General features: G+C 41.6%; 1 protein-coding gene across 1 annotated transcript in view; it reads left to right on the plus strand.

Moving 5' to 3' along the window:
• The window catches only part of LOC124500936 (probable cation-transporting ATPase 13A5), a 115713-nt gene that overhangs the window by 86472 nt on the left and 16277 nt on the right, over positions 1 to 12964 (plus strand). Inside the window, exons 23-25 of the mRNA XM_047064797.1 lie at positions 1212 to 1321; positions 5167 to 5263; positions 7269 to 7341. Of these exons, the coding sequence (XP_046920753.1) occupies positions 1212 to 1321; positions 5167 to 5263; positions 7269 to 7341 (280 nt within the window). The remainder of the gene's footprint in view (positions 1 to 1211; positions 1322 to 5166; positions 5264 to 7268; positions 7342 to 12964) is intronic.

Here is a 12964-nt window from a genome sequence, read left to right on the forward strand (position 1 = left end):
TTCAAAACCTAAAATGAGTTACCCATTCCCATAATTATGTAGAAATTAGAACAAAACAAATAATAAGTGCTAAAAAAAGACATAGTCTCTGCCCCCTAATATTCATTATCTAGTGGTGGAAAGAATCATGCATAATATTAACCCAAACCGGGGTCCCTGGGTGGCTCGGTTGGTTAAGCATCCGACTTCGGCTCAGGTCATGCTCTTGCAGCTCGTGAGTTCGAGCCCTGTGTCAGGCTCTGTACTAACAGCTCAGAGCCTGGAGCCTGCTTTGGATTCTGTGTCTCCCTCTCTCTCTGCTTTTCTCCCGCTCATGCTCTGTCTCCTTCAAAAATAAATAAACATTAAAAATTATATATTAACCCAAGCATAAAACAGATGATCTTAATATATGTAATAGAGATACAAAATACTAAGAGAGAATAGAGGGAGAAGGAAATATTCTAATGTGTATTGAACATGAATTTAGTATGTGCCAGCCACGGTAAACAGATGCTTTGCGGTTCTACAGAACTACAGAACTACGAAATCTCATTTTATGCTCATACAATTCTTATGGGATTAAAAAATTGACTCTGGCCTGCTTATTGGCCACTGTCTGCTCTATGCTCTCTCTGGGCCATTTCGAGTCTTGCGACAATGAATTAGCCTTTATTTTAGTGAGGCAACACAGGTCCTGGAAGGATGTGTGATAAGTACGATTCGGTCCCTGTCTCCAGTGAAGATGGCTGTGAGCCCCGTACCTCGTCCCAACAGTTAACTGGTTGGCTATATCAGGGAGCCCAGAGATAGGTGGGGATTTGATATCTTTTCCTATCGTTCGTGAAGATGGTCTGCTGAGTGTAAGAACTGTGATGAGGAAGACCCCCACACATACCCATCCAAATGCTATCACCTTTTCAGTTGACTTCTTGAATGATTCCTTCCTTTTGCTTATCACATCTACATCTGCACAAGCAATGCACACACATGCATATGAACGCACACACCAGTCTTTTGCCCCAGGAGCATCGTTTAGCTGGCGCCTCTTTGGTTGATGACTTTCTGGATCTGGAGGGGGATAGTACTCCATGTGGAGGGACAGCATAAACAGACACCCAGGGCTGGAAGGTTACAGGGTTATAAACTCAATAATGTGAAGAATAGCTCATGGTGTTCAGTTAGAACATGGCCCGAGGAGTCATGGGTGTAACATGGATTTATCCTTCTAGGCTTTGAAAATGGCTCATGCGGGCATTTCACTGTCAGAGCAGGAGGCATCTGTGGCCTCCCCTTTCACCTCAAAAATAGCCAACATCGCGTGTGTGCCTCATCTCATCAGGTAAGCCACTAGTTCCCTTCCACCCTCATGACCGACGGGCTCATTGTCTGGCTCTGTACAGAATTCAACCACAATTTAAAGTGATAAATGTCACACAGAGGTATGGGTACAGTGCTATCCGAGCACCAGTTAAGGGGCCATTTGTGCTGCTTGGGAATGCTGGTAAAAACCACAAAAAGTGACCTTTGCCGAGGCTGAAAGGATGAAAGGCTATATTGTATGGACAGTTGAAAGGTAGAGTTGATACTTAAAAACTGCATTTCTTGGGGCGCCTGGGTGGCGCAGTCGGTTAAGCGTCCGACTTCAGCCAGGTCACGATCTCGCGGTGCGTGAGTTCGAGCCCCGCGTCGGGCTCTGGGGCTGATGGCTCAGAGCCTGGAGCCTGTTTCCCATTCTGTGTCTCCCTCTCTCTCTGCCCCTCCCCCGTTCATGCTCTGTCTCTCTCTGTCCCAAAAATAAATAAACGTTGAAAAAAAAAATTAAAAACTGCATTTCTTACTTCTCTCCCTTATCTTGTATGTTGGGTGCTTACTGGAACCTTCCTCCTGGGGATTGGGAAGGGTGAGGCAGCACAAAGAAAACACTCCATCACATAGCCTCCCCAGATAATGTTATCTCTCCAAGTTACCAATCAGCAAATATCCAAAATGATCGCAAGACTTTTACGATCGAGGGAAAGGGAAGGAATTAAAGACCACTTATTTTGTCAAGATAGCTCCCTCACCTCCATTCTGCTCTCATTACTGATTTTCATCTCTACTCATAGTTTTAACATAGTTAAGAATAAAACGTTAGGTTTTATATTTTGTTCACAAATCGTACTCTTCTGTTGCTCCCTATAACACCACGGGGTAACTTGAAGCCATCTTCACAGCCAGTGGTTTGAAAGACATCCCTGAAACTTAAAGTTTATTCCAAAGGGATGAACATGAAGTTCTCCAGCATGTCCCCTGGTGCATCTGTGCATCTGAATGGGCACCTACTAGCAGGGGTTACTCACCTAAAGGTGCTAGGCTTGAAATTCTATGCCCGTGTCTGGTTGCTTGGCAAATAGTTTGACACATCTCTCTGAACTCGGGGTGCCTGCCCCTGTGTCCTTCCACACCCTCAAACATCAGCAGCTCTCCTGCCTCCAGAGCAGGAGACTCCTCTTCCTAACTCCCATGTTCTCTGCTTCTGAGAACTATCTGGTCCTTAGAGCCCTCAGAACTTCAGAGAAATCTGAACTCTCTCCTTTCTTTATCCGTAGCCAAGCAGGCATTATGTTTTACTGGATTGTCTTTGGGAGACTGTCTCCAAGTCCTCTCCTTACTCTCTACTGCCTTAAATTTGGTTCCTAGCCAGTGACTACGAAATGAGAGTGCCCAGGACCCTGTCCCTACATCAATACAACTCATGGAGCTTTTTAAAATACTGTGCTTCGGGGCGCCTGGGTGGCGCAGTCGGTTAAGCGTCCGACTTCAGCCAGGTCACGATCTCGTGGTCCGGGAGTTCGAGCCCCGCGTCAGGCTCTGGGCTGATGGCTCGGAGCCTGGAGCCTGTTTCCGATTCTGTGTCTGCCTCTCTCTCTGCCCCTCCACCGTTCATGCTCTGTCTCTCTCTGTCCCAAAAATAAATAAACGTTGAAAAAAAAATTAAAAAAAAAAAAAATAAAATAAAATACTGTGCTTGGAAATATGGTGGATAAAGGATGAGACAGATTTTGTCCTGGAAGTCTCATGTTCCAGTAAAGGTACAGAGAGATAGAAATATAATCACAAAATGGAGAATCATCTGCCTGATCAGTGAGAAGTGCTGAACAAATTAGTTTTAAAAAAATTAATGCTCAAACAATATGGTAATTGTTCCAGTAGTTCCGATTGGTAACTCAAGCCAGGAGGGAAGGTTTCAGGAGGGGAATTGGGACTTGAAGGATGGATAGGAAGTACGTAAACGGGAAGGAGGTGGGAGAACATTCCAAGTGGGAGGAGTGGAGAGCCACATTTAGAAATGGGATTTTTAACTGGAGAGTGTAGAGCCCAATAGCCCAGGCTTCTCAGCCTCCTTAAGCGTCCTGTTGGGAGGCTTCTCAGGTGGGAGTTATGGAGGGTAAGCTGGAGCAACTGGTGTGGAGGGAGTTTAAACTCTTGGATGGTTGCACAAGTGCCTATTTGATCCATCTGAGAGGCAGTGCAATTTGAACTTCAGATGCTGTCTCACACACATGGCTCAATTCATTTGTGAATGGAATGCAGTGTTTTAAGATACACATCATGGTGTAAAATTTCTCTAGTGGCAGATGGTTTAGTAAGACTCAAGGTAGAAGCTCTTTGCTTTTTTATTTCCTAGATTCATAGAAATGAGATACGGTTCAGCTCTGTTAGGCTCATTTTACCCTTGCTATCCTTGATGTATGCTTATTTCTGAGAAAACATCCTCCAGAGGGGCAGCGAGGTACAGTTTTAAATGCATAGGTCCACAGGTTTTCATTTGTATCTTTTGAAACATGACTGACTTCCTGCTAGAGTGGAAGCCTTTTAGGATAAGGACTACACCTTATTCATTTCTGTATTATTGTGCCCAGCACTAAGCTGGACACAACAGAGCACTGGATGAATGTTTGTAGGCTGCATAAATAAATGAATTGGCTTCTTAAAATTCATAATTATAGGAGTAATTTTGGAGACCCATACTTTATTTAGAATGGCTTCTTGAGCGATTCACAAAAGGAGAAAAAGGATGAAACCACCAAGTTTATGTCAGAAAACGGTCTAGGCTTCACATGCCTGCCCCACTCTCAGCTTGTCTGCTGCTGCACCCTCTGTGCTGAAAACAAATGTTAGTGCCTCACAGCCTGGTGGAGAACATCTGCCCAATGCATCCTGGCCCATCCCTCCCAAACATTCTCATCCTGCCTGAGCCCAGGTGGTTATTAGTTTGTCTTTTAAGGTTTTCCTTCTCGAGTCCCCATTTCATTGACAAAAGCTTCAATTAGCACTAATGCCCATGTCAATGTGGGGTGGTGGTGGTGGTGGCGGTGATATGGGCTGCCCCCCATGTGAATTCGCTTCTGTTTGATGAGAGCAGGCTGCAGGAAGGGTTGTTTGCCAAGTTCACCATCCCTCCATCATGTGTTCCTGCCTCGTGTTGTTGTCTTCTTTGGCCTGTCATAACCCACCACCACACCAAGCCTCAGTTAAGGGAATAGCAGCCAAACAGGATTTTTCAAGGCGGGGTGGATATTTACTTTTTAACCTGTGGTTTTTACTGTTGTCTTTATGTCTTTTGAAGGGCACACCAGCTCAGATTATTACCATGGGTTCTCCCTGGAGTATGGAAACCAACAAAACCCAATTCATCTCACATATTGGAGTCACACCCACACTTCCTAACATGCAGAAGCACCTGTCCTTTAGCTTAATGTCTCCACGGGACTCCAAAACATACACACTTCAGTTCTCAGAAGCCTGTTGTTAGGATGTAAAGAGTCACAGCTGAGTCAATGCTTGACATTTTGTATCTCATCATAATGTCATGTGTTTCTAATATATGTGTTAATCTTTTTAAGTCACTGAAAATAAAGACTGTGCCTGATTCATTTATATACTCCATGACTCTTAGCACAATGCTGATACCTTATAAGCCCTAAATAAAAGTGAGTGAATGAGTGAGGTCATGATAGAAGCTGAAAATGAATGAACAGATGAGTGTTTCAACAAATAATTGAGACGATGAATCATTGATTAAGTGAATGTATTAGCTACAAGCTAATGTACAAGCTATTAAATTTGAACTCCCTTTGAAATATAAAAGACTGGGAGATGTATATTATGCATAACCAGTTATTTTTATCTTTTCTTAAACAGAGAAGGCCGAGCTGCTCTGGTTTCATCCTTTGGGGTATTTAAATACTTGACCATGTATGGCATAATCCAACTTATTGGTGCATCACTGCTCTATTGGGTATGAACCAAAATAATTTCTTCCCAGTTTTAATTGCATTTACATACTTGGTTTGTTCTTGGGGGTGTGGCTCCTACACAGGATTTAATGTTTTATAAATAAATGACATTTCTCAAAAACAGATGTCTGCAAACTTGGGAACTTGGCATAACTGCACACACAGCATGGAGCTAGAAATAAGTAGCTAGAGATCAGTTTTCTAGCAGTGCTGTTTTCTTCTGGATAACCTAAGATACTTGACCACTTCAAGCATTTAGTTCTCCGCTTGGAGTATGAAGAGAACTTCAGAACAGCGTAAATACAACTCAACAAGAAGTCGGTCTCCAACTATGGGCAAAAGATTAAGAAGAGATAAAAAGAAAGAGAAGTTCTGGAATTTGACCTTAAAGGGCTCAAAAACTAGAAAAACTCACATTTTGGAGCTTTACTTCTGAACTCGCGCAGAAGTTAGACACATAGACATGTCATTAGTAAAGGATTAGCATTTAAAAATTAAAAAAAAGACTTGCAATTAAATGATAAAAATAATCACTTACAAATAATCACTTACAAATTAAATAGCTATATGGAAGAGATATGTATAAGTTGAAAATCTTCATTATTTCAGTCATAACTTGCTCTAGAGTAAAATGATCCAACAGACTCAGGGAGCGCTTCAGGGAGCATTTATTACTATACTGCTTTCCTGGGACATTTGAGACATGAATGAGGACCACAGGTCTCTAGCATCTGGTGGGCTATCATGCACAAGAATCAGACACAGAGGGCTAAGGGGCAACCAGGTGGGTAGAAACAGAAACTGGACTGGGAGTCAGAAAACCTAGATTCAAATTCTGCCTTTATCGCTAAGAACATACTAGATCTTGCCCTTAGCCAAGCCTTTATATGCTTCTGGGAGGTCAGGCTGGCAGATCCCCATAGTTCTATGAAAACGGCTTCCGGAACAAATACTGAAGCTGCCTGTGAAAATTCCTCCCTGTTTCATGTCACCTGCCTATATATAACTGCACCATTCTGAGGGGGAAAGAAGAGGAAGGATGTGAGAAAGAAAAGTAAAGAGGACAGAGAATTAGAGGATGAGAACCACTGGGAACCCTTTATTATGGAGGATGAGGAATCATTTGTATCTTCTTAAAAATCTGAAATATTTCTCAGTTCAAAGTCTTCACACACAGAATTGGAATGATAGTCTAGCCTGAAGCCATTCATTCTGATGGTTTAGACCCAGAAAAGAGTGTCCCCCAGAGACCTTAAATTAGAAACTTCAGGGCCTTGGTTTCACACTCTAAAAATCCAGAAGTATTTCTCATTTGCATAAATCTGGTCTATAATGGCTCAGACCAGGTTATAAGTTAGTGCTCAGTCAGCAGCTATGAAGCACATAAACAGACCTGGCTGCAAAAGGTATTGCAAGGCAAATTTCTGGAGGTTATATGCTGACTTTTATATATGACTCCATAAATGTAAACTTCAAACAACTTCTATGTCTACACAGACCTTAGAAAGTCAAGCATACCAGACTGAAGTCTGTAATGGGCTTCCTTGGGAATAGTGGCAGTTGTTCAGTTTATAAAAGTGAACGGACCCCAAGAGAACTATTTGTGAACTCAATCCATGGATAGGATGGAGAGGAACACCTGTTGAATGATTTGAGGCTTGGATTTCAAATGTTTAAGCTTAAAGTTCCCAGCGGGTATCTCATGTCGAGAATTCAAATGTCCAGGCTGAGACTACAGCTGTTAGATTACTGTGGCCAAAGCCTGGGTGTTTCCCAATGGACTGACTCTTGTTGCTAACATGGAATTAAGTTAAACACTGGGAAAATAGTGATCTGGCTTCATTATCTACACTGAGATGCTAAAGATCATAGGCAAGTTACTTTCTTTTTAAAGAGGAGAGAAAAATAACAGTTGCTTCCTGATTACGTTCAGAAAGAGAGTTGGCAATAATAAAAATGCTATAATGGCAGAAGCAACATTTATATTTACTTTTATTTCCTTTCCAGCAGCTACAGCTTTTTGGGAATTACCAGTATCTCATGCAAGACGTAGCCATTACCTTGATGGTCTGTTTAACAAGTAAGTACTTCAGCAAAGTAAACAGCATTATTTGTATTTATTTACCCATGACATTCTAGAAATGCTCATACAAATAAAAGCTTTTGGGAATGATACACCTTTACTACTGAAACCACTTGTACTTGTGAATTTTTTGAAAGAGGTGTTGGCAGTAAGTGGAGGCTTGAAGTCCTGAGATTTGGCACTAAAACATCCTGATAGCAAATAAGTCTTAGCTTCATAAAATGGTCAATGTATTCTGAGTTCCTTGTAGGTTTGTGTCTTGTACATAGAAAATTGTACAAGAAACCTAGAAAGGGAAATGTTTAAAACCCAAAGGTCACTTTCCATTATTCAGCTATGTTTCACGTTGACATGAAACCAGATTTTTGCTAGGTCTTTGACATGTTGAGAACAAATGCGAGCATTTAACTCTAGAAATTCTCTCAAAAGCAAGGTGTGACTCACAGCAGCTACTGCTCATTTCCTTCCTTTGTGATGACACTGCGATAAAGTATTTCTTATCCAAGAACTCAGGGCTTCATACTAACTCTTAATAAGGGAGAAAGGAGACTGCCTCAACAGAGAGCAAAGAAAAAGAATGACATAGTCATCTCTTTTTCCTTGTTCAACAATGGGACTGTTATGAAAACAGATAAAAAAAATCAGACAATGCAGGATATTAATAACCTTGAGAATTTCATGTAGCATCTTAAAACATGAAACGGATACATCAACCCTGTGGCAAAATTTACCAGTGTCAGAAACATACGTGACATTAATTTCGATTCTTAGGGTGGAAATGTGTATTTGTAGTCCATTAGCCTATTTTTCTGTGCATTATTAATAGTCACATGACTGGAATATTTTGAGTCAATGATATTGCCTTTGCAATGTTGGCTATTTTTAAGCACTTTGTATGATTTACTTGTGAACATGGTCGATGATGCTAAAAGAAGAAAAGAAGAAGAGGAAGAAAAAAAAAAAACCACCAGGAACTTCCAGGAGCTAAGCTAGCAGCAGTAGCACAAAGGTGAAGGCTATGGCTATTCACCACTCCCTATCTCTGAGAACTTTGGCAAATTATTTATGAAATAATTTTCTGACATGAAATGTTCTCATATGATTGTGAGGATCAGACAAAACAATGCATGTGAAGGGTACAACACAGTGTGTCACACACTGTAAGCACTCACAGCAAGATGAATGATACCACCCTGCACCTAATCTCTTTTTCTTCTTTTGAAATAACTGGCTAACTCAGTGAGCCCTTGAACAGAGTTAGAATGCGTACAGCTAGGCTGATTGATTCAAAATCCAAAAACGTGAGTAGTAGTGTTTGTGTTTTTCTCCTCTGCCTTCAAACGCTATTGTTTTTCCATCACTGCAAGCCCAATCATCCCACGGGCACATCACTTCCTGGTCAATATCAGGTATTAAAATGATTTCAGACATCAAAAGCCTAGGTATCGTAAATGAACATTTCGTGTTTGCATCCAGTTCAAACTTTTTCTTCCTCTAGATCAAACCTGACCTTGAAGCAAGCAGTGGGAGAGAAGGCCATACTCTCTACTTTCCTTGGGCCCCTTGCTCAGGGAACCTTGGAACAACAAAAGCAAATGGCCCTTTATACACGTGGGGTATTGTAGTTTTGTCCTGTCAAGTACCGTCTAATGTGGCAGGCATCTAAACTTCAGGCAATTGGTATGGGATCACTGGTGAGTTTGGGGGTTTTTCAGATTCCTGTGAATTGCTCTGGACTAGACTCCTTCCTGACATGGGTGGTATTCTCTCCCTCTGACTCCCCAGGATTCCTTTCAACAATTGCCTGCTGGTGGTAAACACCACGAAGACTTTTTCTACTGCTTGGCTCCCTAGCCCCCGCAGACTGCCCCCACTGGGTGGATTCCTTCCAACACAGCCCCAGCCTGGCTAATTTCCATAGCTTCCACTTCACCTAATGGATAGATATATAGCTTTCTCTCGCTGCTGCCCCCCGTCCTTCTCCTCTGTTATTGCAGCCGAAGGTGGCAAGCCAATCTTCCCCCTCAAGACACTTCAGGTCTCTCGTAGAGTAGTTCTTTTGACCTCCCCTAATTTTGGATTGGAGTGATGCTAGGAAGATAACCATAATTCTTGCAGCTCTTAACAATTTCCCTTAAAGCATGGTTTTCTCTTATGGATTTGGCACATAGGTAATTGCTTGGGGGTAGGGGCATGGCTACACTTGAAGGACCAGTATGGATACCTCTGAGTGAGTACAACAGAGATATGGCATGATCTCTCTTTACATTCAGTTGGGATTTATCATTATCAAATATGAGATTCAGTAAAATTCCTCAGACAGAGGAAAAGCCCCATTCAACATCCTCTTAGATGTGTTCATCTCCTACTACATGTTAGGTACATAGGTGTCTGGGGCATGAAAAGACTGATCACTGAAGTATAGAGTTAGTTGGGGAGGGGGCTTCACACAAATGTATGAAGGAAATGAAAGTCAAAAGTAGTGAGTGCCAGAACACAGCAGGTGCTTTGGGAGTTCAGAGAAACGAGAGGTTATTTCTGATAATCTGGGGTTAAGGCAGAGATGGCAATGGAGAAAAGAGAGAAATACTAAGGATGGCTTCATGGAAGAAGTAACATTTGCACCAAAATAGAAAGGATGGACAGATTTCAAAAATCTTTTCCCAAAAGAAGAGCTTTTCAAGTAGAATGAGGCAGCATGAGCAAGAGAGAGCTGGGGCATGAGTTTTTCAATTTGACCACACTGTAGCGTATGTGAAAAGGAACAGCAGGAGATGCAATTTGAAAAGATGAGTTGGGTCAGATCATAGAACTTGACTACCAGGTTGAGAACTGTGGACATTCATCTGCAGATGTTAGTAGTCATTGACAATTGGACGATTAATATAAAATCACTCTCACCACGGCTCTTTTCTTTCCAGGTTTCCAGGTTAGGGTGTTTAACCTCAAGCCTGAATTAGTATGGCACAAAGATAATGCCATTGCATATTTAATTTTTTATGCACCTGCTTTCCTATACTGCCTTGTTCTTACAAGATTTTAAGGTAACACAAAGGTAGCTAATAAGACAAGCTATATTAAAGGGGAAATCAAGCAGAATAGTAAAATGAAGTCAGAGAAGTCAATTAAGAAAATGTATGTCTTAAAGCTCAATTTGACCCTAGTAGGTATAGGAGCCATTTTGAAAGGAATTTGTTCTAGCTGCATCTCTATCCTCTTCAACAAAACCCACTCAAATTAGATCAAGAAAATAGAGATAGGGGGATGTTTATGAATATAATTCTCAAAAAAAAAAATCTGAGAATAGAAACTCAGAAGCACCCAGTCCAGAGAAGGACTAGAACACCAAAGAGTGAAAAACAGAGGCCACTTTTTTTATTTCCAAGAAACCATCTTGTCTCTTTCTTCTCCTTTCCACTCTTTTTTTATCTGACTTAAACTCATTCGCCTTGCAAATGACCCTAAATGGTGTCTCTATTATTGAATCTCCATAACCTTTCTGTTTGTCTTTGCACAGCTAATTAGCTCAGCCTCTCGGTGTCTCATTTGCAAATATTTTGGAGAGAAAATTCATTGACCTAACTTGAGTAAGATGTCTACCTTAAGCCAGTCATTTCTGTGAATGAAAATGAGGTCATGTAATTTGGCTCCATTTAGGCCAACCATTTCAGCATGTGGAAGGAGGTACTGTCCAGAGAAAAAGGCTGTAGGAGGGACTCCATCCATTATGTAAATGCATCTCTTACATAAATTCCAACATTGCTTCAAAGAATCCTAAATTTTTTTTTTTTTTTGGTTCTTGCTCCCTTTGGAGAATATCATGGAAGACAGAGATCTTTTCACCTTAAAAGCCTCATGAGGCACATTCAAAATCTTGCATGTGGTTCAGGTGGGTTCAGGAGGCTCTGGAAATTTGAGTTACATGACTTGAAATGTCCATAATATAAAGCAAGCCAACTATTTAGGAGAATCACACCCACAATATATCCAAATAATGCTGAAAAATTATGAGTATCCTTTGAAAATAAAAATTTGAAACTGCTAGGTCCTCCCACATAGCAGGCCCTATACTAATTTCAGTAAGGGACAGGAAATGGTATGAGACTAGATTTCCTCCCTCAACGAGCTCATAGTCTGCTGAGTGCATGTGTCAACGACTAGATTTAATCTGAGACAGCCTCACTACGGGGCAGCAAAATGAGTAATGTGCTGTGGACTCTCAGAGGAGAGAGTGATTAATTCTGAATAAAATATAACACTTCACAAGCTTACATTTCTCTCCATGCAACATGATTGCATATATCAACATCATTTTGAAGAAACCTGGGCAATTCAGAAAAGTTTTTTATCCTTTTTGATTCATGAAATCCACACTACTGTAGTATGCTATAGAGCAGAGAATGGGAGGCTTTACAGACTTAAGTTTATTTTACCACCCTATTGCTCACAAACTATGGGTCTTTACATAAGGGGCCCTACTTCTCTGAAGCTCAGTTTCTTCACCTGTAAAATAGAGATGAGATACCTATTTTGCATTGATTTTTTTTTTAATTTTTTTTTCAACGTTTTTTATTTATTTTTGGGACAGAGAGAGACAGAGCATGAACGGGGGAGGGGCAGAGAGAGAGGGAGACACAGAATTGGAAACAGGCTCCAGGCTCTGAGCCATCAGCCCAGAGCCCGACGCGGGGCTCAAACTCACGGACCGCGAGATCGTGACCTGGCTGAAGTCGGACACGTAACCGACTGCGTCACCCAGGCGCCCCTGATTTTTAAAGAAATAACGTTTAGAGGCGCCTGGGTGGCTCAGTCAGTTGAGTGTCTGACTCTCAATTTCAGTTCAGGTCATGATGTCACAGTTTGTGGGTTCGAGCCCAGCATCGGGCTCCTCGCTGACAGTGCAGAGCCTGCTTGGGATTTTCAGTCTCCCTCTCTCTCTGCCTGCCCCCCCCCGCCCATTGGCTCTCTGTCCCCCTCTCTCAAAATAAATAAACATTAAGAAAAAAAAAAAAGAAATGATGTGTATAAGACACATAGCATAGCCTCTGGAACATAGTAGGGGCCCTTAAACGCTAGTCGTTAATTTTATAGTCAGATATACACATTCTCTATCAGAAAGTATTAGGATTTCTAATATGGGAAAAGTTAAAATATTCTTTATGTTAGGACTCTATCAATCAGCTATTACCACATTACTACTGTATAACAAACTTCTCCCCAAAGCCCGGTGGCTTACAATACCATTGCTCTGTAGGTAGACTGTCAGTCAGCTGGTCTAGGTCAGCTGAATCTGATCTGTTTTAGGAGGTAGATCAGTTGGTCTTGCCCCAGGTTAGGGGTTTCATTCAAGTCAGCTCCACAGTTTTAATTCTGGACCCAGGCTGGCCTAACAGACCTGAGCATGATCACAGAGAGTAAGCATTGCCATGCAAGCAGGCCTCAAACCTCTGCTAACATCTCTTCGGCCAGAGAAAATCGCAAAGCAAAACCAAAATTAAAGGGTGGTAAAGTGCACTCTACCACAATGAGGCGAATAATTCAATCTAACACAGTCTCTGTGTGAAAGAAAAGTCAGAAGCTCAGTGAGCATCTGAGAAAGAGAGCACCGGAGAGCAGAATA

The sequence above is a fragment of the Lynx rufus genome, unplaced genomic scaffold (assembly GCF_022079265.1).
Source record: "Lynx rufus isolate CCGP_SWC_20201006 ecotype Redwood Valley unplaced genomic scaffold, mLynRuf1.p SCAF_64, whole genome shotgun sequence".
Lineage (NCBI taxonomy): Eukaryota > Metazoa > Chordata > Mammalia > Carnivora > Felidae > Lynx > Lynx rufus.